Source organism: Pelecanus crispus, chromosome 11 (genome assembly GCF_030463565.1).
Source record: "Pelecanus crispus isolate bPelCri1 chromosome 11, bPelCri1.pri, whole genome shotgun sequence".
Classification (NCBI taxonomy): domain Eukaryota; kingdom Metazoa; phylum Chordata; class Aves; order Pelecaniformes; family Pelecanidae; genus Pelecanus; species Pelecanus crispus.
Window position 1 is genome coordinate 32,906,985 of NC_134653.1, and position 27,799 is coordinate 32,934,783.

General features: G+C 44.5%; 3 protein-coding genes across 5 annotated transcripts in view; 1 reads left to right on the forward strand and 2 right to left on the reverse strand.

Moving 5' to 3' along the window:
* The window catches only part of MPHOSPH9 (M-phase phosphoprotein 9), a 31,770-nt gene extending 25,899 nt beyond the window's left edge, over positions 1-5,871 (reverse strand). For 2 of the 3 annotated variants that reach the window (XM_075718491.1, XM_075718493.1), the window contains exons 1-7: positions 5,828-5,871; positions 4,765-4,940; positions 4,580-4,665; positions 3,491-3,788; positions 3,222-3,351; positions 2,143-2,293; positions 685-774 (exon numbers count right to left, since the gene is read on the reverse strand). In XM_075718491.1, the coding sequence (XP_075574606.1) occupies positions 685-774; positions 2,143-2,293; positions 3,222-3,325 (345 nt within the window). In that variant the 5' untranslated portion in view covers positions 3,326-3,351; positions 3,491-3,788; positions 4,580-4,665; positions 4,765-4,940; positions 5,828-5,871. The remainder of the gene's footprint in view (positions 1-684; positions 775-2,142; positions 2,294-3,221; positions 3,352-3,490; positions 3,789-4,579; positions 4,666-4,764; positions 4,941-5,827) is intronic. The other variant, XM_075718492.1, reaches the window with a different exon arrangement.
* Positions 5,872-6,330: 459 nt separating this feature from the next.
* On the forward strand, positions 6,331-12,123 carry MTRFR (mitochondrial translation release factor in rescue). Its single transcript, XM_075718891.1, has 4 exons — positions 6,331-6,360; positions 8,762-9,067; positions 9,798-10,040; positions 11,121-12,123. The coding sequence occupies exons 2-3, from the start codon at positions 8,792-8,794 to the stop codon at positions 10,008-10,010; spliced, it is 489 nt and encodes a 162-aa protein (XP_075575006.1). The 5' UTR covers positions 6,331-6,360; positions 8,762-8,791; the 3' UTR covers positions 10,011-10,040; positions 11,121-12,123.
* On the reverse strand, positions 12,119-26,355 carry CDK2AP1 (cyclin dependent kinase 2 associated protein 1). The gene is made up of 4 exons (XM_075718890.1): positions 26,148-26,355; positions 16,038-16,144; positions 15,052-15,178; positions 12,119-12,256 (listed from the first exon to the last, which is right to left on the reverse strand). The coding sequence occupies exons 1-4, from the start codon at positions 26,353-26,355 to the stop codon at positions 12,189-12,191; spliced, it is 510 nt and encodes a 169-aa protein (XP_075575005.1). The 3' UTR covers positions 12,119-12,188.
* Between the last annotated feature and the right edge of the window lie 1,444 nt (positions 26,356-27,799).

The following is a 27,799-nucleotide window of genomic DNA, read 5'->3' on the forward strand; positions in this document are numbered from 1 at the left end:
GAGAGGGCATCAGGAAAGGGAAGGGAAAAACAGCAACCAAAATGATGAAGATATTAAGCATTATATATTTGTAGAATTACTGTCTCTTACACATACATATACATTTCTTCTGTTTTAATGGATAAATATGGTTCAGCAAAAATGTAAATCTTCACGTGGGTCATTTTGCATTCTTAGAAAGGAGAGTGTTCAACTGAAGGGTGAAGTAAGTGTTCAACCATTACAGTGAATGTTTTCCTATGCTATATACTGTCTAGATGAGGGAATGACAAGTTGCATAACATTTTCTGACGAAGAGAAAACTACAATGTCTCAAAATTAGAAATTATACAGTCTATGACAGTTAATAAGAAACAGCTTGTACCTACAAAATCCAATTATCATGTGGGCATTCTGAACCAAATGTTCGTGAAAACAGAACAGTTGAAAACAAATAATCCAAGAATCTTCACTTCTGAAATGGTTCCTACGAGTTACTTTGTTAATTAGCCAAGGCCATCTCAAATATGCATCCTGTAAATTGGCATTCCAGTCATCCATTTCCATTAACTGCCTGTCTGAATATACTTACAGAAAAACAAAGGAGTGCCAGAGACTGTATTGCATTGTTTTGGAGGTGGGGGGGGTTAGTAGATTAAAGAAACATTCAGTCTAACCTACCTAAATGAACAAATCATTACTTACTTGGATTTGATGGTGGAACTGCTCTTGCTGGGCAACTATTTGTTCCTGACATTGTTTTTCTACCAGTCTCAATAACTGTAGCCACCTTGTCTATTAAATCACAAAGTAAAACAATTAAAGCACAGTCATATTGCATCTCTTACCTTTAGGTACAAAATAGTTTTGCAATCTTGTACTTAGGTGTTGACATAATACAAAGTTTAACAGCAGCACTGTGATTGACATAGTAGGGGGCTGCATGTATTGTGGGGTGGACAATCAGTGGAAACAAGTCACTATGGACACATTCACTTAAAAAAAGGTCCTTCTAGACAGCAAGATAATACACCTCTACAATTTAAGTTTGGTTTAAAAAAAACCAAACACACAAATGATCGAGGGAAGAAAGTTACTCTATTTTAAAAAAATCAAATTACTTAAAAGTATAAACAGCTGGCAGGAAAGTACAGTCAAATTTTGGAAAGGTTGTTTCCAGTTCAGTAAATTATAGGTAATTTTCAAACTGATAATTAAACATCCCTATGTCCAGTGATCCATTCGCTTCAATAAGAAACTCTTCCCTTCAACAATCTAGCTAAAGGCCATGATGCATAACTATTTAGTGAAAACAAAAAGGTAACTTTAAAAAAAAAATCAAATATATAGGGTCCCTAAAGTGTCATAAAATCTGAATTTTAAAACCTATTTTATGCTAATGTTTATGGAGCCTGATAATTGAAGCATAGGACATGGGACATAGAAAGTGTGTGCCTAGACACAGACATCTATATTCTTTCCTTGGAGCTGTTAAAGAGCACCAATTGAAGCATCTGTCAAGACAGTTTGATGGACCACAGCCAGAGAGCTCAAAAATTCTGCAGGAACAAGCCCATAGTGTGGAAACCTGACGTTCCTTATGGAGACTAAAAATAATGATAAAATTTAAAATAAAAAAGGACAACAACATTTAGAAAAAGGGGTTGAGAGAGTTAGCTCATTGAACCTACATCATGATTCTTGTGGTGTTTTAAATCTGGAAACAAACTCATCACCTACACATCTTTATAAATGGAATAACTAACTAATTCAACTAAAACAGAGCCATTTTTAGAAAGAAAACTTCTAATTTCTAGGATCTCTTCAGACCAGGTTGAAGTGCTACAGTTTTAAAGGTTTAAATTTTTCAGCTCAAAAACTTGCAATCTTTAAGTTTTGTAACTTTGAAAACATATTCACATCTGTATTGTAAAACACTAAGATAAAAAGCTAAGATGTTGTAAAAAGCTAAGATAAAATTGCAATAAAATCCATCCACATGATTAGTTCACACATTATAAAAGGATTTGTCCCATCATGAAGAATACATGCATATATAGATCTTACTGCTAAACTATATCATCATTAGATTCGTCTTCCAAAACGCAAAGCTGATACATTAATACTGAATTTTTTTTTTAAATAAACCTTAATATCAAATACCTCACAGTTCTTCACAATTTCCGAGTCAGCATTTTCAATGTTCTGGATGTCTCGCACAAAGGAGGCAAGCAGCTCAACAGAACCAGGCATTAATGAGGACCTGGTATTCCCTGAGTAACCAGAAACTCCATTGGGATTGGATGAGGGACTTCTAGTGAAACAGGAGGAAAAATATTTCAATTATTTATTGTACCAGTTGTCCAACATAGTGGCCAAAATAACATACTACATATGCTATGCAGCCATAAAAGAATTACACACTTAATTTACATTGTGACCCTCATCATGTCGAAAAAAAAAAAACCCCGATACATTCTTAAGAATGATGTTTTTCAAGAAAATGTCAAAGAATCCACAGCATGCTTCATTCTCATTTTACATACTATTAAAACGCAGTAGCTTTCCAAGAAGAGACAGCATAATCATCACAGATATTACTGCTCACTAGTACAAACATCAATAAATACACCTTTTCATCAAACCTACGTGCTTCTTTGTAGGTTCTGAGGTCAGAAGCTGACAGATACAAGCTTCTGCGTAACAACAATCTATGAAGCCCAAGACTGCTGCCTCCTTTTGAGAAGTCACACGTGCAGTAAGAGCGACATGGAATTCTCATCTTAACAGGTCAGTCAAGAAGAATCTCTCCTAATCTGTCGCTTAGACCATTAGTGCGTATTTGCCCTTCTTATTCACTGAGAATACCTTGGGCATTGAACAGAAAAACAATTCAGTTTTTCTAAGCTGCTGTTCTCTACAAATAACTTGGCATAATGCATGATCTTTCCAAAGAATAATCTCTTACAATTTGTCCAAGACAAGTTCCCCACCACCACCATTCCAAGAAACACAAGGCAATGGAAGTTACTACGTTTTTAAGGAAAACTTAAGTTCTTTCAGTAAGGCTTTTCTCATTAAGGATTATACGTGTAAATGTGAAAAAAAAAAACCCACCCAAACTAAAATATATTGCAGAGTATTACATACTATTTTACCTTAGTAACAATACTACTGTAAAAGCATACTAAGCAAAACAAAAATAATAAAAATATTTGTTAGGAATTCCTTCAACACATTACCTGTTACAATTTAAGTTACAGACAGAGATGTGGGTATTTCTGACATCAGAGTCTGCAGAAGACAAAGGGATTTCTTGTACAGTATTCACATCACTGTTTTCCATATCTTAGGCTCAAGTATGACATTACCCTGAAAATATAAAGAAGTAAGCATCACCCTCATATTTTAAAAAGCCATTTGACTTTGTTGTTTGAAGAAACAGAACTGGATTAAAGAGACAGTTATTTCAGCCAAACCACCCCAGAAGTGCTAGCATTCCACAACCAACCTCTCTTCCTTGTCCTGTGCTATGCTTGCAAACAGGTGCTATTTATTCAGCCTTGTACTTCTTGGGGCTCCTACAAATCAGAGAGATCCATAGCTGTGCATCACACATCTCGACTGGGCTGTAAGGGGTGTCTGAATCCAAAACATTCCAGGTAGAACAGTGTTGTTGGCTTTGGTTTGGCTGTTTTTTTAAATCTGAGGCTCCCCAGACAGTTTTTGAGACTTCTGTGAAAGGGCCTATTATCAATGTATTTAAACCTGCTGAACAGGGCTCTGCGCCTTCACTGGAAGGAAAAGCCCTGCCAAAAAATAAAATCGAGACCCGCTGAGTTAGACTGCAGTTGACCAATTTGTGTGTGTAATATTTGGCTTACTTTTTTCACAGAACGCTTGTTTTATTTTTACTATATAACATCCGTTTCAAAGCTTTTTGAATTATTTTGCGCTACATTTCTTACCAATTAACAATAAAATGTAGTCAAACAGGAATGCCACAGCAGTTCAAAACAGCAGCTGGTTAACTGAAAGCATCATAAATAAATAAATACAAGATACGCGTGCAATGGTCTTAGAGCACTCAAAGCAGCAGTTTACAAGAACGGCTGTAGAGAGACTAAAATATTCTTCTGGTTTCTGTACTTTCACTAAGAAAACACTTGAAATACATTGATTAATCAGTAGTTCTATAGTGCTTATTTCAGCATGTTCTACATCCTGGTGAATTCATCCTATGTTCCAACACTGAAGAAAAACCTTACGATCATTTCACAGATGAAGAACAGGAAGAGACATTAAGAAATATCATCCTAGTAGTCTGTAATAATACTAAGAATAAATCCCTGCTGCCTTAAAGAAGCACAACACCTTCAAAGCACGACCATTCTTTACAGGGCTTACAAGGACATGCTACTGGCTTTTACAGATTTAAGTTTTCATTATTTGTAAGTACACAGAGATATATCTCTAACAGATAGTTTTGGAGTATGAAAAATTATTTCCACCAGAAGGAAACTGATGGACAACTGTCTGATTTTTCCCTGTTTTACTGGAGCCTGTTTGGCTTTAGCAGAAATGTTTCCCAGGTATTCACTCAAGCTATCTCCTTTGGGTAGGACTGAAAACGCAAGAATTGGAGGGAAGTTATCACAGACACACATATCCCTTTGGCAGAGCTTCCTGGGATAAACGAAAGAAGAAAAAAAAAAAAAAAAAAGCCTTTCTTCTTTTTCTAGTGGTCAGAAATCTGGAAAACTTGAAGGTTCTCAGACACCTAACCTGACAGGTAAAGCAGAAGCTGCAAGCGTCTCTGGAGCAGCTGGATGGCAATGGTGGGGGCTACATCAGTCACCCCCATCTCCCCAGGATGAAGCCATGGTGGCCTATCTCAGCAGCACAGCAGATGGGTGGGACTTAGCTGTGACACAGGCTCGTTTCATAACCTCATTAGAAGTCTGCTCGCAATAAAAAAAAAAAAAACAAACCAACATTAAGTGAGCTATAAATGGGCTGAGGAACAGCTAAGCTGTCATCTATTGTTTCCATAGCACAGAACAGTCCTTATGCGGCCAAGTCTCTACATAAAGGAGGATTAAAAAGAAAAACGAGCTGCAACATATTTTGACTCCTAAGTATCAGTGCTGATTTGGATGCAAACACCTGGGCCAGCACAGACCCGGAGACCGCGGTTCCGCAGCTCTTCCTGAGCGAGATGCGATCGCACCCGATCCTCGCAGCCCGCCAAGGGGTGCCGGGGCGCCTCGGCCGCCGCCTCCCCCCCGCCGCCAGGCCCCCATCTCCCCGAGGACTTCCTGAGGGACCCTGAGCAGGCTCTGAAGCCGCGGCCCCCCCCAGGGAACCCCCAAAAGCTGAGCCCCCTCTAGGGACCCCCTCCCCTCAGCAGCGACCCCCTCTCGCCGCGCCTGCCCCCTCAGGGTCGCCTCCCCTCCATGAGCGACCTCCTCCCCGACTCTGTGTGTGTGTCCCCGGTCCCCTCCTCCCATAAGTGACCCCCTCCCGCCAGCTCTGCCCCTCGCCCCCCCCAGCCCCGCCCGCCTCAGGGCCCCCCCCTTCGCCACTGACCCCCACACACCCCGGGACTCCGCCCCACCGCCCCCCCTCGGCTCAAGCTCCGCCCCCACGCTCCCATTGGCCAGCTGCCCCTCACGCTCCGGGATGTTGACAGCGCCACCGCCTCGGATTGGCTGGCGCGCCCGCCACTCGTCGGGGAAAGGGGCGGGGCGGCGGAGGCGGCCCTCGCGGCGCTGGGACGCGGCCAAGTGCGGCGGCGCTGCCGGCTCCGGCCCCGCCCGCTTGCCCTCAGGGCTCGCCCGGTCCCTACCCGCATTTCCGGAAGCCCACGAGGTGGTGTCCGCAGCGCCCCGAGAGCTGCCTCCTCCAGCGGCCGTTAGGCGATAAACAGGCGCGGCCCGCCGCCCCCTTCCCGGCAATTGGCGGCCGAGTTTCGAGCGTGGTGGGGTAGAGGGCACTCCAGACAGAGCCCAGCTCGGTGATTGGCCGTCTTGACCGCGCGCCAGGCCGCGCCTTCTACTCTGATTCGCTACGTGGAAAAGTACGCGCGTCGCCGCGAGGGGATTGGCTAGTGCGGCTACGCGCCGCACGGTTTCCCAGATCCCGATTGGTAGTGGATGAAAGGCGTGCGTAAGCCCGCCCTTTGCGCAGCGATTGGCTTCCCAAATGTCAATTAGCCTAGCGGTGACGCCCGCCTCCATGCGGTGCGCATGCGCAGCGGCGGCCTTCGGGGCGCGAAGGTACGCGGGACGGCAGGGGGCGGCGTAGGCTGCGCGCAGCTCAGCGCGCCTGCGCAGTGCGGGCGCGGGAGGGGGTGGTGGCGCTCGCCCTGGGTCGCCTGAGGTAAGAGCGGGCGGCGGGGCCGGGGCGGCGGCGTCGTCGTCCCGGGCTCTCGGTGGAGCTGTTCTCGGGGGGCTTGCCCTCGGCTCCTCCCGGGAGCCGGGCTACGGTGAGGCCCGGTGGGTGACCTTAGCCCGGCGGGGAGGCGGCGGAGAAACCAGGAAGCCGCGGGTGTGGGGCAGCCGCTGCCCTTAGCTCGCTACCGGCGTGCGGCAGCGGGCCCCTCCGGGCGCTCGGCTCTCTCGAGCTGTGCTGGAGCCTCTGCTGAAATCCTGCTGCTCGCTTTGGTTTTCCGGACGTGTGGGACAATAAATGCGGTTGTTTGTGCAAGTTTTTCAGCAAAACAGTTGCTGTAAAACCCAGTTTAATCACCGTCATCGCCGCCGTGTCCAGGTGCCCCGTGTCCTTTCCAGTGAAGCTGCGAAGGGCTGGTCACTTCTGTGACTCTGCTTAAAAAATGGGAGATTGGTGTTCTTACTGACACGGCTCTTCTGTAGTCTATGCTTAAAAATCTCGTAAGGAAAGCTTTTTTTTCTTCTAGAATTAAAGCATTAAGATCTTCTTACACTGTAAGGCAGGTGTTTCTTGGAGACTTTCTGGGCCAAGTGAAATCTCGAGAAAACTCTCTAGTATCTTCTAGATTTAGTCTTGTTTTATAGCTATAGTGCCAAGCAGTATTAATAGGCTTACAGTGAACATGATTTTTTTACCTTGACTTGCCTATTAAGATGAGGCAGCTCGGAGAGTTGTCAGTCTTGGTTTCAGAACAGGCTACTTTGAACGGGCAGTGCCACTATTAAACCTGCTGTTGAGTAAAAGCTCACTTCAGATCTAGGTGGTAGTTCTAATTTTTTCTGCATGGTTTTTGCAGCAAAAAACCCCTTTACTACCTTCTAGTGCCACCAAGTGGACATCTTTACTTGCCAATAAAAGCTTTCTTAAAATTCTTTTTATTTCAACAGTTATGTTGAACTTTTATGGATGTTTATTGCTAAGTGATGCTTCTTCACATGCTGAAGTATTTTCTTCTGAAACAAACAAAATATTTCAAGCATCACAGCGTGTATTGTTTTAATTGCTTACCTCGTGCCTTGTTGAAGAGTGCCATTTGACAGTAGTAGAACCCGACATTCCTCATTCTCCATGAGGATATTGCATGCTTCCATGCGTACTTTTCTGCCTTTGTTAATAACTTCACCTGGGAAAAATCAGCATGGGAAGTAGTAGTTGAAAACCTAGCGGTCTGCTCACTCCTCGATTATTTTTCCCCCATCAAAGCCATACAATGGACTATATAGAAAGTTATGAGAGCAGAGCAGCATGGGCAAGCTTGTTAAGAGGATCAACATAGAAGAACACTTCTGATTTGAAATGGAGTTTTCCACATTTGCTGTATTAGACCGCTCGCCAAATCCTATGCACACTAGAGCCTGGCCTCAAAATTTGGAAACGAATGGAGCAAGGTCAAAAGTCTAGATCATGTAATCTGTTTTGGGAAGGATTACTCTGTTTCCTGTAGGAATCTCAGAACACAAAATCATAAATCAATCTGTAACTGTAAATATCCATACCAGAGTTCTGCTGTGTACCGTTAGTCGGCTGTTTTGACTGAGCAGTCATGCCTCATTCTTACAGGTAAAAACCTGTCTTTGCACTCTGACTTGTTTAAACTACTCGAGCTCTGTTCTGCCAGATCTGACTTCTGATATCCATATCCTTGGGACAGAAATGTTCTACATACAGTCTTGGGTTTTTTTTTTTCTCCATCTCCTCTTTGCAGTCTTCCATGACTCTAAGGCAGCAAACATGGGAAGCCAGCACGTTATTAGGCCAGTTACATTTGCTGTAAATTTGCTGCTTCTTCCAGCAGGTTTCTTTCAGTAGTTCAGAGCACTGTGTAAGGCAACCTCAGAGGAGGATTCCTGCACCATCACCCGTTCTCCCTTGATGTAGTTCAAGCAGGTGTCAAGACGTGAATTGCAGGCACTGTTGCCAGCAAGACACAACCTGGGCATGAGTGGAGTGTCAGCAAAGGCTTCCCAGTCAGAGAATACAGATGGAAATATGCAAGATGGAAATATCCTCTCCTTCCTCTGCTTTTTTTTTTTCTTGATATCTTTAGTGTTTTCCAAGTGCTGGTAGGAGTACTGATTTATTTACTGTTTTCCAGACTGCTTTCAACAACAAAATAATAATCTTGTCTGTTTTAAGAAACCTCATTGCAACGAGCACCAAAATTCTATTTGGAATGGTAAATATTTCAAGGCAAATGCCTATGAAACCGCTTCAAATATCCTTGAAAACAGATCTGAATATCAAAATACCACTCAAGGTGTGCAGCTAAACTAGATCATCTTAAAACAAGGATTCTCGTGGCAAACTTCATTCCCCACCTGTATTTCAGGTTCCAGAGAAACTGTGTCCTCATTTCTGTATGAATGTTCCAAGTTTATTTCATTTTACATTCTTACTGAGAGGAGTACAAGCACCGTCATGGAGACCATGGATTTTGAGGAAGCAGCCGTTTTCTCTGCCCAGAGTGCCCTTACTTCAGGCAGCAGGAAAGAACAACTCTTCCAATCTCCTTGGACTAACTGAGGCAGAATTAGAAGAACAGTTTGTAAGAGGTGATGGCCCAGGAGGTCAAGCCACAAATAAGACAAACAACTGTGTTGTCTTGAAGCATGTTCCATCTGGGATTGTCGTAAAGGTAATTTTATTGCATATTTTATTTCATTAAGTCACAAATTGCATCGGGTCTTTCAGGTCTCCTTTCACAGTAAAGCATAAGCACAGTGCAAATGTCACGGAGGAAGAGTTTCTGTGTATTTTAAAGAATCTCGTCAAGAAGCAGTTTGGGCTATCGGTAGATAAATAAACTTGGGGTCATAGCTGATCTTCCTGGCTTTGACATGCAGTACTATTTTGTAATTTTCAATAAAATGTATCTTCATTGTAGCTGCCTCTCGGTGGCAGCTGTCACATTGCTATCCCTCTTGTGAGTTAATGAGAATGGCTTCCTTAACAAGCTGACCATACTCACTTTGCATTCTTTTTAAGCATTACTCTTACCTACTTCTTGTGGATTAATACTTTGAAATTAATCTTTGCTTCCTTACCACAAGGGGAAGACACAGTTAAGTTAAACTCAGAAGATGCTTTCCAAGGTAATATGGAAGCAATCTTGTTCACTGACAGAATTAAAGATTAATGCAAAAGCCAGTCTGACAAGTTACAGTAGCAAATAATTATTAGGCAGCCTCTCCAAAATACATCACCTGGATACAAAAGTTCCAGCGGTTCTTGGTAGGAGGGTGCTCTTGGCTTGGGGGAGAGGGCAGTTTCTTTACTGTAATGGCAGGAATATGTAGACTGAAAGGGAAAGCAGAAGAATAAACAGGTTAAAGTTCCAGTAAAAATGTCCTATTGTATTTCTTCAGTGTCATCAAACAAGATCAGTGGAGAAGAACCGAAAGATAGCCAGAGAAATCCTGCAGGAAAAAGTTGACCTCTTCTACAAAGGTGAAGACAGTGATGTTTTTAAAGAGCAGAAAGCATCACAGAAGAAGAAGCAAGAGAAAAAAAGAAGAGCAAAGGAAAACCTAGAAAGGAAAAAGCATTTTAAAGAGATGCAACAACTGGATAAGAAATAAACACTTGCAATACTGACTGGCCCTAGCAGGGTAAGGGAAACGTTTGTCATTATACCTAAACACAGTTTTCAAACTAACAGATGATGTAGGGCTTCATAAGCACAACTGAAATATTGAGTAGTGACCTGCTATTACTGTAAAACCAAAGTGATAAAAGCAGTCATGTAGTCCTACTTCTGTCTGCCATCATCTCATTAATTACATTTAGCAATCGGTTTTTCTGCCAAGTTCAGAAGATGATAAACCAATCCTTGTTAAAAAGGAACTATAAACTTTCTACCATTGTTAATAGAGACAAAAAAAATTCAATAGATCTCCTTCTCCCTGGATGATATGTTACCTTCGTAGGCGTTGCAGTACATACAGAGAACAGCCCTAAAAGGTTGTAACTTTCCATCCTTACTCAGGCAGTGCCTCTACTGACATAAATCCTTTCTAAACAGCAACAAGGTTTAGGTACTGGTTCTGATGGTGTAAGCAGACACGCTGATAGAAGAGACACCAGTCGCTGGTTGCCTCCTTCACATCTGTTAGCTGAACAAATGCTCTGTCCTACTCGGTTCTGAATGAATAAACAGAATGAATAAACAAATCTTAGCTGGAGTGGTGATGAGCACTGAGGGAGGGAAGGCACTCCTGCAAGTGAAGGTTGGTCAGTCATGTTCTTCCGGTTCAAAGGTAAAGTTGGGTCTTTACACACAAAGAACAACATGTGTTGGAAGCTGCCTCCCAAGGCGACAGAATCCAGTTCATCCAAGCTATGAAGTAATTAACTTTGCCTCTTAATCCTGTATTTTCTTCAAGAATCCATAGCTCCATATGTATTGGATATCCCAGCTATCCCTTCTTCCTTAGGATTTAGATTTGATTGTATATTGTATTTGTATATTGTGAATTACAGTCATTTATGTTTATACTGTGCTGCAGTTAAGCTTGGGCATTTTGGTATCTTAATTCATTTTGACAGTTTCCCATTTTATGCAAATACATGCAGCTGCTTTTCCTTTGTTACTGTTACTTTGGAGCCGCTAGTGAGGTACACTTTCCTATTTTGATCCTGTTAAGAACTCTTAATTGCTTAACCAGAATTTCTCTTTGATTTTTGGACAGCATACTCACTGGCTGCCACCAAGTTCTCACCTTCAACAGTGAAGGGAGAGTGCTTCAAGAACCGAAGCCACAGTATGTATTTTGAAACCAGTGGAGACTACTAGCAACTGTACCACCTTCTTACAGAGATCGACTGCATCCGGACTGTACCATGGAAACTCTCCAGCAACCTGCAGGCCCCATTCCCTTGTCTGTTCCAGAACTTGAGCCTCCTGCACGAAGGTTAAATCTTTAATCTGTTGAGAGTTCTTGTTTGTGGAGTAGGAATCTGATTAAATTGACTATACATAGTTTTAATACAAACTGTTAATGAAAATAAGCTTTATTACATCAAGTAATAAATACATACAAAGATGCAAATAACAGTTTTAGTAATTTATCCAGAATTTCTTTTTTTGGCAAACTTTAAACTGAAATCTCCAGCCTTAATGTAGAAATTAGCTTTCCAGGACCTTGTTATTATTTAATAGGTTTCCCTATTTTCCATATAACTCATGCACTTTAAATGGACTTCAAAGCACTAACAGTCATGCAAATGTTTATGCAAAATGAACAAAAAAGGAAAAAGTAAGAGAAGGGGAAGGTTATTTCTAAGCAGGGTCTATGCTGTATGACAAATTGTGACTTAGCAGACTACTAGGTACAGCATGCTATTCTGCATTTATTAAAAAAAAAAATCCTTAGAGCTTATGTCAAACTTTGAAAGATTGACAGTTTGGGGTTAGGTGAATATAGTCAAAGGAAAAAACCAGAATGAGGCTGTGGCTGGATAGGAAGAGAACTGAAATATAGCCTGGGAGAAGAAAGAGCATTCCTCTGCATGCAGTTCAGTTTTCATGTTTTAGAAACATTTTAGGGAGTTTTAACGTCTTTACAAAATGCAAACCCTCAGTAAGTTGAAAAATCCTTGTTTTCTCATTCTTAACTATACATTTTTGTAAGGGCAAAACAAGAAAGGTAAAACATTCAAAATAAAGGAATTTGTCTGAACGTTTCAAGAGTCAAAAGGAATAAGTGTTACTTTTTCTTCATTAAGAGATGGAAAAATCTTGCAAGTGAATTAGTGGGCTAGGATCTTGCATTTCGTTCCGTCTCAGCCAAGCATTCTCGAACTAATCCTCTAGCATGAATAATGCCTGCAAAAGAATTGGACATATTTTAAATCACCTCATTCAGGTCACACTTGCAATGACAGTCCAGGGAAAGGTTTACGTATCTCTGTCCCGAGTTGCCAAGGCTACCACAGCATGCCTCAGAAAAGGGAGAGATCCCTCACTTCTCAAACGTCAGCTGCTGCTAAGCAAGTTTGCTTTCCCAAACTGGCATTATAAATTGAAAAGGGACTAAACCAAGACTTGGAGCATGGTAAGATTTGTAGGTCTGCAGTGACATGTATATCTCAATGTGCAGTTCAGGCCTGTTTAAAATCAGAGACTTAACAGAAAGAAAAAAAAAATTATCTTACCTACCTGTGAGTTATTTTGCTACAGTGGAGCGAACAAACCCACAAAGTTATTTGGGGAGTCATTTTAGCAAGCTCTAAAAGTCTTAATACCTTGGGATAGTTCTCTGAAAGTATGCATCAAAATCCAAGCCTTCATAATACTGCTTAAACACAAGTTGTGCCTCTTGTAAGATAAGAAATTTTTTATAGTGTGTGCATGAAGTTACCTCCTAACACTGGCTCAGCTCCCAGTGTAAATCATCACTGCTTTACATGCTGCCATATCTGCTCTCATCTGATAGACATAATGTGGAATTTTCCACTACAAGTCCTGTTGCCTTGAGTTCCAGCAATCTGGACCTTGATTCTTAATCCTGGAACTAAATCTAGAGTCATGTTCACAGAGCTGCTGAAAGAACAGAGCTTGAGACAGATTTTAAAATGAGATGGACAGATTTTTGTACAACAAACGAGGTTATATTTTACTGACAGGACAAGATAGAAGGCGATTTCTCTGCTCAATCATGCTCCTTAACAAGGTGGAGAAAGAACAATAAGGCAATAGATGAGGTTTAATCTTTATTTAAATGCATTCTGTTTCTAGAAGGCTGCTAGCCCAGATCACAGCAACAGCCTTTACAGCCAAGGAGTACTGACCTGGGACTTAACAGGTGCAAGGCTTTGCAGAGGGTTAAATTGACACAGCCAAGTAAAGCTGCATCCTGCAGCCACGGGATGCAGAAACGCATACTCAAAGCAGTGCATTAGACCTCGATCGGGTGGCAGGACGCCCAGTTTATGCAGCAGAACTACCCTGAATTATGTAGAACGCTGGGAATTTGGCCAGTTTTAGAGGTCAGCAGCCTCTGTGCTTAGGAGTGGGTGGAGCTGGGGACAGGGACTTTATTTGGGAATAACCTCCACATGGGCATGGAGGCTGCAGTCATGTGGTTACCCTCAATCACTTTTGCTGTCCCACTTGCACATGCTCCTTCAGCCATTAGGCTCCCAAAACGGAGAGAGAGGTGTGTTTGTGACCAAAAGGTGGCAGCAAAAAGTATTTATTTGGGATTCTTTGCAACACTGGCAAGTCACAGTGGCAGCATTGAATCTTAAACCTACGTTAGCCAACAAACTGAATACTCACTGCAAGAAGCAGGAAAACAACTTTTCCTCACCCAACTGAACCATTCAGTTTGGAGAACATCTGCATCTCTCCTGGTCTCTCTCAAGTTGTCCCCATTAGCCTATTGCCATTCATGATCTATTAATACTGACTCAGGCAATGCAATAAAGAGAGACTCCAGCAACATTGATTTTAGCTGGGCCAGATTCCACTTACCACTCATCAGCAGACTTTATTGCATCCTTTCCCAGAACAGCTACTAGTCATTTTATTGCATGTCATGGCAGATATATTACTCTCCCATAATGGCTGAGCCTTAAATAAAGCTTTGTAGTCTTGGGTAAATGTAAGGCGGATTTGCAAGGTGGTGAAGTTAGTCTGTTACAATAACATTCCGACTCAGGGTTGGATGCACGAGTCAAACTCAGCACAAGGACCAAGGAAAGGGAGGAAAAGGTAACTACATTATACTGGCAAAGGACAGAACTGCCAGCACAACTGCTGTCGATGGCCTTTCAGGGTCATTTCAGGAGCTGGAGCAGTGGAATGTCCCACTGCTCCTTCAGAAATATCCCTAGTGCGTCCCCTGCAGAGGACAATGTCAGGCTGATGTCAGCAGTGGGGCATGCGGGGGTTTCTTTTACACTGCAAGGAAAGGGCATTTATTACCCCTTTTAGCTGACAAAGCAAAGCTAAAGAGACCTCATCAGCCGGGCCTAAAAGCTTCTATGTCCCTTACTAGTGGACTCTTAATGACATCCACTTGATGACAGGTAAGGGAGCCTAAGCAGCCCAACCCTCCAGAGAGAGGAGGAACATCTATGTTTGACATCTCAGTCTGAACAGCCTTCACTGACAACTTTTTATTTTTTTTTCCCCCAGCTCTTCTCTCCACCAACCTCTGTGAATTACCACAACGTAGTATTTCTTTAGGCAAAATGCACTTTAGTAAAGACTCTTGGGGTCAAGTGGATGGGTGATGTATATGAGAAAAAGTAAACAATGCTTGGTTGTATATTTTGGAGACTGGGGAGAAAAGGGAATTAAGGGGCAAGTAAGTCACCAGGAACTAAGAAGCACATACCCATTAGACACCTTAAGGGTTCTAAAGTAAGGTTTGAATTATTAACTGAAACTCCCCTTGTGCACATGAAACACATTTGGTCACTGGTTTATCTATCAAATACAGCATGAACAGAGTATCCCAAGGTTTCAGTTGCTTGTTAACACACCTAATTTAATGATGAGCTCAAGACAGCTGTCTCCGTTCAGAGGAAACAGTTGTCATGAAGCTGTTTACAAGTAGTCAGTGCACAAAGTGTATGTGACATTTTTTTTTTTTAAATAAATTCAAGCATTACCTCTTTTTAGCCTCTCCATCGCACTTTTACTCCCCGCGTATGTGGGTCTAATCTCTTTTCCTAATTCTTCTATGATAGCTAGAAGTTCTGCATATTTGCTTTGCGGTACTTGACTGCTGCTGGTACCCTGTAGTTGAAAGTAGATTAATCTCAAGTAAATACTGCTAAAAACAAAACAATTACAACAAACAGCAACTGGATATTCATGGAGGACCACAAATAGCTCTGGAAGCCACTTTTTAAAAAAATTAAATTTCAGGTTTGTTATATAAACGTGATTTTCTTTTTGCGGTTGCTGCTACAGTTGGACACAATGCTATGTGCCCTTCAAAAACTGGCATCAACTGGGAGGATGCAGCTGCAAGATTGGGACCTTTGGTGGGACACAAGTTAAAACAGTCCTGCAAGAACAGCAATCTGAGAACTGCTTATTTAACTCTCTCTCTTGCTTTTTCAGTGTTCAGGCGTACATTTTGTGGCGAAGTTAGCTAGGCAGGGAGAGTGAGAAGCAGATATAAACCCAACTGCCCACATGATAAGGGGAATCCTATGAAGTCAAATACATTTCACAGGAAGTTTACTGCCGGATTCCTGAAGGAGCCCATAGGACTGTCTGTGACACACACTTCATGAGACTAAATTTTAGAGTATAAATTTGCCAAAGAAAACCGGTATAGAAATATTCATTTTTTAACAAATAATTTTAAAATGTTTTGATAGTAAGGGCTCTAACATAACTCAAGACATGTTTGACTGTGACTCAGAAAGGATGGGACTAACAGTTAATTAGTAACCAATCTCACTCAGCACTCTACTTAGTCTAATTTGATCCCAAGACATGTGCGATGAATCAGTCTGCCATTTGGGTTTGATTTCAAATCTTGGTGGGAGGGAGGAACACCTCAGATTACAGGCCACAACCCATGCTACTATGCAAACGTAGGGTCAGTGATCTGATTAAAGAAAAACAACAAGCAGAGCTGTACCTGCATCCCTTGTGTATAGCCTAGAGATGGGGGTCCGTAGTCATTTATAAGCTGTCTGTATTGCGCAGATGTTGCCATACTTGTGGAGGGAGAGTGAACGCTCCCAGCTGTAAGAGAAAAGAAAAAAAAAAATCTGTTATTATGTAAAGATTAATTAGTCTGCCACTCTGGGACACATTTTAGATGACTTTTTGCTAAAGCTGTGACCTCTCACCTTTGTCTAAGCCCACTAATGCCATTTCAGAGTCACACGATTTGCTAGGAAGAGAATGGTTAAATCAACGTTTGCTGTACATTTGAAAATAGCATGGCCTGCAACATTATCAGTGCAAATCGTTTGCCTAGAAGTGAAACAGAGTGTAGCATGACAGGTTGTTCTGCCTAGACAAACTGTAAATATTAAGGAGCCCTATTTTTGCATATATACATTCCACATAGATGAGTCTAATGTACTGTGCTATTTTTACTTTTTCAGTGCAAGTTATCTGAAAGTAATTTTGCAACTCAAAGTGTTATCACATGGTCAATGCAAGTTACCCTCAGTACTATTTTTGGCCAATGCCAAAACTATTCATAGGGAACAGTCAGTTGAGGTATATCAGATCTACTGCTCATTGTATGACATCGGAGGCGAAGAGTTCTACCATTATCCCTCTTTGTGTGATATCAAATGTTTTTAGCCAGTCATACTGTGCTATATAAGTAAACCAAAGGAAAAATAACATCACTTCAGGTTACGGTTACTTTTTCTAAAGTTATACAAGATTATATTCAGATCTACAGGGGTTTGAGTCAACTAAGAGTTACAGAAACAGACTCTGATGCTGCCAAACTGCTCCAGAAATGAACAATCAGAACTCTCCTTTCCCCTCGCCCCCTTGGTAAGAATTTGGGTTTGAGAAACAACTTTTTGATTTTTCTTGGGGGGTTTAATTATGCTGCCCATTTCACAACCGTGTTAGAGGACCCGCTGGTTATGGACTGGGCCCTCAGGACGAAGGGAGCATTACACCATTTGACTGGTTCACTCCTGAAGCTGAAGTGCCCCTGCATCCACCGATGCTGCTGTCTTTGCCTGCAGGCACAGACACAGACTGCCTGCTGTCTGAAAAAATCTTCCCCCTTACAGACTCCTTTGCTGAAAATTCCCAACTGTCTTTCATATGAGGAACAGATCTCATTTACCAGCCTTCATTTAAATCTAAATTAAACTGATGCTAAAAGTCACTGGGGCTCTAGCTTTGTTTTAAAGTTGCAAGTGATTTCATTCATAGTTTCCCCCCTCTACAAAAAGAAAGTGCCAGCAGTTACACTGTAAAAAGCACTGCTGAACAGAGCAGAACAGACTCTTGTCCTCAGCTGGAAAGTCTCTTTCCAGTTCAGAGTTAATCACAGGATATGATTGTGGTGGTGTCTTCATTACAAGAATAGAGTGTGTTCTTAATTTTAATTAGTTAACCAGATGTGAAATCCTAAAAAAGGCAAATCGGGCTGGTCACTAGGTCACCTTAAAAAAAGCAAGATTTCTCTTTAATTAAGCTGCTAAATTCTATGGCATTACAATCTGCATTTCCGTTGCTAAGGTTTCACATGGAGCTAATTGTCACATTTTGCTAAAGCACAGTAAAAACCAAAAAAACCTAAACAACACACCCATAGAGTACGGCACTGTGAAGGAACACCACAGTTGTCAGCTACTGTCTCAATTAGTTCTTCACATTATCAGCTCAAAATACGTGCACAGTTGTAAGATTTCTGTATGTACAACTCAGTCAATATTTCAAGTCCAGATGACTGAATTTCAACAGTTATCAAACATGACACAACAGCAAACCGCATCTTTCCTCCAAGGACTTCAAAATGCTTCAAGAACATTAATGAGCCCCTTGTGCTGCAAGGTAAAAAAGGTTTAATTACCTCAATTAAGCAGAGAAAGACTTAAGCGATTTTTCCTCATGTACAATAAAACAAAAGACCCATCCTGCAAAGACTTGTTCCTGAACTGTTCCTGCAAGCAGTCACATACAAGACCTGGGAGCTCCAAACTGGTTGAGAATTAAGGCAAGGACTCCGATGACCAGGCTCAGGAATGCTGCTCTACCCACTGAGCAAACCTGAGCTGTGGCCCAGGCAAAACAAAAAACAATTTATCGCCACCATATTGGTTAACAATAATACAGTACGGATAATTTAGTGATTATTTCAGATTATGTTGATTTAAGCAACGACATGTGCTTGGTCTGTATGAAAGAACACAGCAGGGTATGTCTAGATAAGAAAGAAAACCCTACTAGAAACATGATGTGCCAAGACAAACCAGTGAATCTAGGGGCTGACCAAGAAAGTTTGACAGATGTGAAAGCCTGCAACATACGGCGTTGCAGCGGACAGTAGTTGGTCTCAGCATGGGAGCTTGAATCCAGCAGCGACTCCGTCAACGCTGGACTGACAAAAACAAACAAGAACTTTCAGTAGGCAACTATGAGTAAGAACCTGCCGCCGGAGTTGGAGCATCGCTCCCGATTTGAATTAGCAGTCAGATCAGTAGAGTCGCATTGCTTCAGCAGCCAGGGGTGCTGTATTGTCTACTGTACCCACGACATATGCAGAGCTGTGCTGCAGACACTAGAGGCCATTGCTGAGTACGGCATGCCCTGCCAAATGACAGATCGTGGTAACCATGGTGAGTTTACCCGTTTCTTTGCAGTCTGCATCAAAAATGTAATAAGACATAATGCCATGCGCCGACCACTTTATCAGCAGCAGCAGGCCCAGAGAACAAAGAAAAGGATTTGACTTGGCCATGGTACCAGCCTCCATACACCCATGTCAGAAGTTGTGCCAGTCAAACTCAGCTGGAGGGGGAAAAAAAAATGAAAAATCCTTGATTTCACCTCAATTTAAGATGATGCAGTCATGAAAATTAAATTAATTGTGGGGGTATTAGTATCTCACAGGGTAATGGACCTTGAGCTTTCTGACCTACCACTTTGTGTGTTAATCTCAAGGAGAAGCCCTGGGTCTTGGATGACTATTACTCAATTAACCCAAAATACATCTGCATGCCTGAACATCCTGTATATCTCAGATTAAAAAAAAAAAAAAAAAACCAACAAACCACCAGCTATTGCTATTACAGTTAGCAAGAAAAATTAGGCCAGGAAGTCTCACAGTCAATACCCAGTCAAAAATCAGTGTGATGATTAGGTATTCACTAGAGAGAGAGAAAAAGGAGGGGGGGAATCTAAATTGAGGCTTGCTCTCTCACGTTAAAATGACAATGGAGACAAGACAGTTAAGAATTGACAGAATCGAAAAGGGAGTGTGCTTGGTACTGAATTTAAGTAACACCCTGTATCACATTCCAAATGGTCTTAGTGCTTGCTGCTGTTTAAAACCTAAATTAATATACACACTTTCCTCCCTCCACTTTCCTAATTAAATGTACACAAAACCTTTTATATGCCCATTTATTCTTGTGCCAACAATGCCTTTTATTTCTGTATTCAAACAGAAGACTGCCAGAAGCATTTTTCCCCACAAAAATATAGTGATTTTCTTGTTAATCAATATTCATCTTTATTAATTGGGGGGGGGGGGGGGGTCCTAACAATACAGCAAACAGAAATTAGATTTTTGTGTCAAAATCTCTTCCTTCCAGCAGTGTCTCTGAGCCCAAATTAACACCCTGGGAGACAAAGGATCTAGAATCAATCTTTGTTTGCCCCAACTCCCACTGACCAGGAATCTTCCCATTCATTTCTGATAGGTTTGTAGGGATCCCTTCAGCTCCTTTGCCACTGTCTCCGAGCCTGAGCAACGATACCAATTTGCTGATCTAAGTTTTAATTAATTCTGTTGCTGCTGCTTGCTGGAAAAATAACTGGGAAGGCAGCTTGCTGTGCACCCTGCAAGGAAGCAGTGGGAGCAGAAACACTGGGGTACACTCACATGATCCACTCCCAGCAGATGCCGTGGCATCTACACAGCTCAACTGCCACCCCGTTTTACTCTCACAAACAGCAACGTAAAATCAGGAATAGTTACTCTACTCACCAAGTTACTCATGTAGAACTGACTTAGACAAGCCAAGAGCCAACCCCATTAGATATGTGTTTCTCTACTACCCTGTACTGTGTAAGGTCCTATAAAACTGCATAGGTAAACTGCCATTTTACAAACTCTTTCCACGCAGGAACATGACAGTATCTAAGAGATACCTGTAGCCTGAAGTTTACCCAAGGTACATGGCATAAACCTGTGGAATCTCACTGCTTCTACCTCTATTTCACAGCCTCTTCAAGCTGAGGTTGCGTGCAACATAAAGGCTGTTGCCATTTAGATGGCTAGTGGTCATCACCTCTATATAGAGAGCCCGGTGCTGGAGGTTACTGCCTCTGCCACACAACCAGAGGACATTCCTCATCTGCTTCAGACGATGGCAGTTTGATTCCTGACAGTATGCGGTACAAGACAACCAGGCTAGACTATTTCAGCAGAGAGGATATAAATTCTACTGTCCTAAACCAGACAACTTTGCAAGAAAACACATGAGAAACGTCCACGTAAGCTGCTCTGCCAACGTACATTGCGAGGCATCTTCAAGCACAGGAGAGCGGTAACATCTTCAACTAGCACAGACATTTCTGCAGTGAGTATCTGAATCACAGTTGTAGTGTTTTGGCTGACTACAGGAATATTTGATTCTTTAGCCCTTTATGCACTTTGGCTTAAGTTCAACAAGAACTCCTCGCCATCCATGGGACACCACATGCATGTCTACACAAGTAGATCTACTGCACAGTCAAGCCACACACTGAACTCTACAGGAGTTGCCAACCCAGAGTGAAAAAAACAAAGTCCCCATTTGCCCCAACATTCCAATATTTTTTTTTAGTTTAAAATAATAGACCCCATCCTCATTTGCACAAAACGTTCCTTACAGCACTGGCTGTGAAAGTTGTATTTTCATCCACTATTTCCCCCTTAAACAGCCCTTGTGGTAGAAACAGACCTTTCTTTGAATAAAACTATCTCCTTTTAAAAAAATCCAGTGCGCACACACATAAATATGTTCTCAAGAACTAGGACATTCTTTATCGTAACAGCCAGAGGCCTTGCTCTTTTGATCTGTCACAGTCTGGGCCTTTCCTCTAGTACCCTCATTCTATTTTATCTTTCCATGTGGATAACAGTCATGTTTTATGTCTCCTCTTCCTACTGCCCTGCCTTTTTTTTTTTTTTTTCAAATCAGAAAAACAAAAGACAGTCACTTGGACTCCCCACCATTCTTCTTTTCTAGCTTAAGACACAGAATATTTCTACACTAGCAAGTTACCTGGCACAAGATGAAAGCATTTGGTACATGTACACCGCATGTAGTTGGCTTGAGTGGGTACGACTTAAGCCTAGACTTTAGTCTGGTCCCCAAGACTAAGTGTCTGTATTGTGGGTATGGTTCAAAGCCATCCAATCTTTGGTTTGCACCCTTCTGTTCCCGTTAAGGGATGGAGCATCAGTGTTGCACAACTGGAGCAGAGCTTCTGGTTTACTTTTATCCAAAAGGAATCAAGTTAGCGTGAACCAAAACCACTCTGCAACTCAAACAACATGTGATGGGTGGGGACGGTGAGAAGATTTGCTGACTGTGAAAACCATACCATTGCTCTGAAGCTAAACACCCAGGTAGACAAAGCCAAAAATGCCAGTTTTCCAAATGTCCAAACAAGTCCACCTGAGAACTGCTAATTCTGAAACATGTTCAGTGTGCTTCTTTTCAGATAATTTTTAACTTCACATGGACTTCAAGAGATCAGGGAACCAGCAAATTTCAGTTTGAATCAGAGGGGGGAGTTATTTCCTAGAAATTATCCCCTCTGCTAAGGCATGAACACTTTGCTCTCTGCTCTGCCTAAAAACACTATTCTTTCCAGTACTCCCACTCCAAAAACAACCTCTCAATATGGACAACAATATCAAACATAAGCTGTCTCTGTAAAGGGCGACAAGCAAGCCATTTGCTCATCCAAGTCTGCATTGCAGGCTTAATAACACAAGGAATGGCCTAGCGTGCTTAGTATCATTTCTCAGGACTGAATGAAATCGGTCCCTCCAGTTGCAAGCTACAGCCCCAGCTAGGGAAATTATTTTCATTTCACCTCTCAGTGAGAATTTGCACTTTTCACCAAGAAACTTCTGGTTGCTGTGGGGTGCGGCAGGTGCGCTGACAGCCCTCTTGGTCCTCTGCTACAGCAGTACCTGTTGTACAGGTCACCACCTGTTCATGTGGGGCCAAGACGCAGCTCCTTCCCTTGTCACAGTCTGCTGGAATTTGTTTTTCCAGATCCTACATACAACAGTTTCTAAGCTTTGTTACAGCAACAGCGTTTGTCTTGAAACCTGACATTTCTGCAAGAATTAGAATAAAACCAAAGGAAAATCCCAAGCTGTTTCTGCTGGCTTCTGTGTCTTAAAACTACTTTTCTCTGACCTGCACGTGCTCTGAACAAAATAGGAATGCTGGTGAATATCCACAGAGCCAGAAAACACATGGAAACAAGGGAAAAGACAAACTACAGACCAGTTCACAGCTGGTGTAAATCTCTCTGGTTCCACTGAAGTCAACGGAGATGCTCTACTTCACCTCAGCTCAGCAGCTGGCCCTCTTAGAGAAAAATAAAGTTAAACAAAATGAAACACAAGACAGACAAGGAGGAAACTACTTCACAGGATTCAGTATGATAAGCAAGAGAACACAAACAAATCAAAACATGGCTGTTAGAAAGGGTAACAGAGGTTCCCCCGAGACACTGCAGGGGTAGGTGAGGCTGGGAAGGTAGAGCCACAGCACCGCAGGTCCCTACCAGAGCATCTTTTTACCACCCAGGCAGAGAAGGTGCTTGCGCAGGAGGTGAAGCAGGGCTCCCCAAGCACAATCTGGAACTGACAGCCTGGGGTGCTACACACAGGGGCCCAATTCCCAGAGCACAGGCCCTCCAGGAAGGCGACAGATAATTCCGACAAAGCACTGCAAGCCTGGTTGCAGACACCCTGGGCCAAGCGTCACCACCGACCTGGGCAACGGGGAAGAGGAATAGGCACCAAATTCTGCTGTAACAACACATTCTTCTTCCCTCAGCCTGGTGTAAGGCAGAGGAGTCAGCACCCGGATGCTTCCAGCATCCTGAGTCACTTGTGGAGCAGCTGCATTTTCCCCACCCGCAGTCATCCCCAGATCTGCTGACAACCCCCGGAGGCCTCCTCCCCGTATTTCCTTCCCCCCCAAACAGCTCCTCTCCCTCAGGACTTCAGTCCAGGTTTTTGAGTCCCCAGCATGCTCCCGCAAAAGAACAGAGCACAGTCACCCACCAACCGCCACTGCTTCATCTCACTGATCCACTTACTGAGTGCAGTTTAAACACGATTTTGCAGAGTGGCCACTCTCAGCCTAAACTTGAAAGGAGTTAGCTCTGCAGCAAGGACGCAGCTCCAGGAGCTGAGTCGACACTGCCTTTCCAAATACTCCTGCACCAGAAGCCCTGCACTGCAGGGAAGCAGCATTACCTCCCAGAGGAAAATCCCCGTGAGATCCACAGCTGGCCAGAGCCCTCCGTTGGCCGAGACCAAAATATTCAGCATTCATACAGAGAGGCTTCTGCAGGGCTGATTTCAGGCCAAAAGGGACAGATTTCCTGTTTTCCTCTCCTCTGCAGGACGGGGCGGAGGGGGGGGTCCTTCACCCCAGGTTTGGAAGCAAACCCAGGATTTCTACTCCTGGCTGGGGGGCATTTAATTTAAGCACAATAGAGAAGCAATCTCCTTCAACTCAGAATTAAGCTCCAGAAAGGAGGGGGCCATTTGCAGTCATATCACTCTGAATGCGATATGTGCAACTGCAAGGACTGCTTTGTCTAACTCCCTTGGCCTTAGGCCACGGTGCTGGCAATACCACTAGCTAGAGGAAGAGCTGGTGCGTGAGGATAATGGCAGAAGACAGGGAGGGAAGAGAGAGCCCATTTTGGATTCAGAGGAGGACGTTCTTTCATTGAAAAGATTCTGGGGGTGTTGAGGATGATCCGAACTCAGAAGAGAGGACAACTTAGACAGGAATAGTTCCAGCACGACAGCAAACTGCTGCTAACTTGCCATTAGGAGGAAAAAAGGAGCGGGGAGGGGGGAAGGGAAAGATAAAACTGCACTAAAGAATCCAAAACCCTGATCGCAGCCGGAGCGTTAGAAAGCAACACAGACACGGCAGCGAGAGGACTGGAGACAGAAACTTCACTGCTCGGCTCGCATTGTGAGCGGCATGTCTGACCCGGGATTTTGCAGTCCTCGCTCGCAGAGCAGCCAGACTCGGATCCCCCCCACAGCATGACCTAATCCCCACCCCTCACCCACCATCGCAAAATACCACCTTTGTTTTCCCTGCAATTTTACGGCTGTTCCGGAGAGCAAGGCACAGGTTCTCGTGGGAGCCGACAGGAGAACGGTTTCCCTTGCTGGGCTTTGTTTTGTTTCTTTTTTCCTCCGGTGACACTTCTGCTTTTTGTCAAAAAATCCTTAGCACATCCCCTGCTTCCTGACCCCTTGGCAGAGCAGCGCTCGGGCCCGCGGTGCTCCCCACACACAACCCAGGCACACCGAGCCTTTACACGCTCGCAGCCCCACCGAGCTCAGCTCCACGCAGGATCGAAGTGTCTGAGGCACAGGGACCTCGGTCCATCCACCGGCTGGTGACGATTCCTTGCAGTAAAATAAGATTGCCGCTCTCCTGGTAGCTAGAATAGAGGTGCATCTTGTTGATCCCTTGCGTTCATCAGTCTCCCAGGATTACAACCACAAACGGCGCTGTAAAAATCACCGAGGCAGATTTCCCTCCCTCCTAAACCCAACTGCAAAACTTTCCCTTCTCAAAAAAAAAAAAAAAAAAAAAAAAAAAACCCCAACCACCAAACCAAAACCCCAGCCTGATTCCTGGCTGCGGATGGTCTCATGCCAGCCCTGCAGGCTGGGGCTGCAGGGAAGGGAGACTGGAATATTATTTAAGTCAGAACCAACTTCTCCATTTTGGTTCTGTTTAATACCAGCCGACGCGCACCGATTAGCGAGATCCCCTCCAAATATCCCACAGCGAAGCAATTGCTGCTGCGGCTTTGTTCAGACTGCACCGATTTACACACGCTGCCCGCGACGGAGACCCACTTTTACAGCAAACACCTCAGCACAAGAAAAAACATTCGCCTGCTGTTACCTTTGGAAATTAGGGAGGGGGAAAAAAAAAGGGGAGGGGGAGAGTGTAGTTTTAAAAAAAAAAAAAGTTAATGCCATCAAGGAAACTTTTTAGAGAGGAAGGTTGGAAGACTCCTGTACAGATCCAAGGAAGAGGAATCATTTTTAAAAAGGGCTTTTGCAAGAAATAAGAGCAACCGCTGCCCGCCCCCCCCACCTCCCCCAAAAATCTCCACAGAGCAGAGAGGGCTCCTCCGGGCGGGCTGCTCCGCGGAGCCGGGGGGCTCTGAGGGGGAGCGGGGACCGAGGGCGGCCCGAAGCGCTGGCGGCCCCGCCGGCGGCGCCGGGTTTGGGGCCGGGGTCCCGGGCGGCCCCGCCGCCTGAGGAGCGCGGCCCGGGGCGGCCCCGCCGCCTGAGGAGAGCGGCTCGGCGGCCGCGCGCGTCAGGCGAGGCGCGGCGCAAGCGGCACTTGCGGCGTCCCGCCAGCAGCGGTCCTCGCTGAGGCGCCGGCGGAATATTCCTGATCCAGATCAATCAGCCGCCCCGGGGAGCCGAGCATGGAGGAAACCCGGCGGCCGGAGCCCCGGAGCGGCGGCGGCGGGCGGCGCGGAGCCGGCCCGGCGGGGCGCGGCGCCTCGGCGGAGGGGCGGCGCGGTGCGGGCTAACGGCGCCGGCCGGCGGGCGGGCGCTGGTAATGGCGGCGCGGAGCCGGCGCGGAGCCGCTGCCCCGCCATACCGGACCGGGCAAAAAAAAAAAAAAAAAAAAAAAAAAAAAAAGCCAACTCGAGTCCGGGGCTTCCCCCCAGGTGCCGGTGCGGCACCGCGGCGCCCCGCCGCACGCCTCCCAAACTTGCCACCCAGTTGCCGCCGCGGACTTACCCGGGTTGAGGGGAGTCCCGGGGATGTGGGCGTTCAAGTTGGGCTTGTAAGACATTCCCAGAGACATGGCCAGCGGGAGGAGGAGAAGCGTCCTGAAATTCAGTGAAGCGTCTCCGTGTCTCCCAGACACTTTGGGTTGTTTACAGCAGTAGCAGCACCGGCAAATATGGCCGTCAGTTATATTGACACCCACAATGCAATATATCATCCATACATCATGAGGAGACGCGGATCCAAAAACTTTGGGGGAGACGAGGCAGCCACCCGCCGCGGCGGCCCGGCGCCCCGCGCACCTCGGCGCGGAGGGGGCGCGGAGGGGGCGCGGCGGCGGGGGGTGCCGCGGCCATCCCCTCACAGACAATGGAGCTCCCCTCAGGGACGCCGCCGCGAGAGGAGCCGGGCGGGGAGGGGAGGGCGGGCGGCGGGGAGCCCGGCGGCGGCGGGGGGCGGCGGGGGGGGGGCGTTTTAATTAACTTCGGAAAGTTTTGGCACAACTTCTCATTTAAATCGGCTCTGCCTGCGCCGTGCGGCGGGGGGGCCGCGGCCAGCAGCCCCTGTCAGAGGAGAAAGGCTGACGCGTCCTTCAGGGTGGCCCAAGTGTCGCTGCCTTCCCGCCGCCCCCCTCACCTCAAATCAGGCATTCACCTCTGATTTATTCCCCGACTCCCCCCGCTAATTTCTATGGAAAATACCTGTTGATAATTTCAGAATAAATTTTTTTTTCCCCCCCCTCAGATGCCACCAGGGGAAAATCTGCCTTTTTTTTTTTCTTCTTCTTCTCTTTCAAACCACTATATCTCTCCACTTGAAGGTTGAAGGTTAATGTAGATCGCGCCTTCTAAGGGATTAAAAAATAAATACGAATCTCGTTGATAATTGACTCATTTTCCGCTTGCAAGCAGCAGTAAAACTTACACGGGCAAAAAAAAATCTAAATCTGCAGGTTAAATTATGAACCTATCCAGCCTGCAGCTGCCACTTCAGAACTCATCCTTTTCACTGCATGATACTCAGGTTTGCTCCTTCTGTCAATTAATCTCAAACACACCTCTGTAATCATGAAATTACTCCAGACTTATACCAATATAACTGCTTGGGACCTGGACAACCTCTCCTTCGGTACACAGCTCAGCCTGAGACCCACAGGATACAACCCACGTGTATATCTTACCAAAAGCCGCTCAGATTGGAGTAGTAGTTGGTAATTTTATTGCACGTGCTAATTATCGTCTATCCAAGGCGATATACCGCTCTTAACACTGGCGACGGCAAACACAGAGCCTCGTCCTGCTCCTTGGAAGTCGGGGGCAAATTCCTTTTAAGTGACACTGATGCAGGCCCGCAGTATCTCTCACTGCGGACTGCTCTGCAGAGGGAGGCAGGTAGCATCTCCATTGCAGAGACGTGAAAATAGTCACGGAGCAATTAGATTATTTCCTCAGCATAAAGGAGAATTGAGGCAGAGTGGGAAAAGCGAGCCGGCCTTTGAAACCCCTGCCCCGGCTCATGCCCTAGCGACTGCACACTGCATGAAAGAAACATCTAAAAATTATGACTGGTACCAGATGAAATAAAATGATGACTGGTACAAGATGAAATAACGTCATCTTGTTACGGTTTTGTATTTTAGCTCCAGTCCAAGTGCACGACTC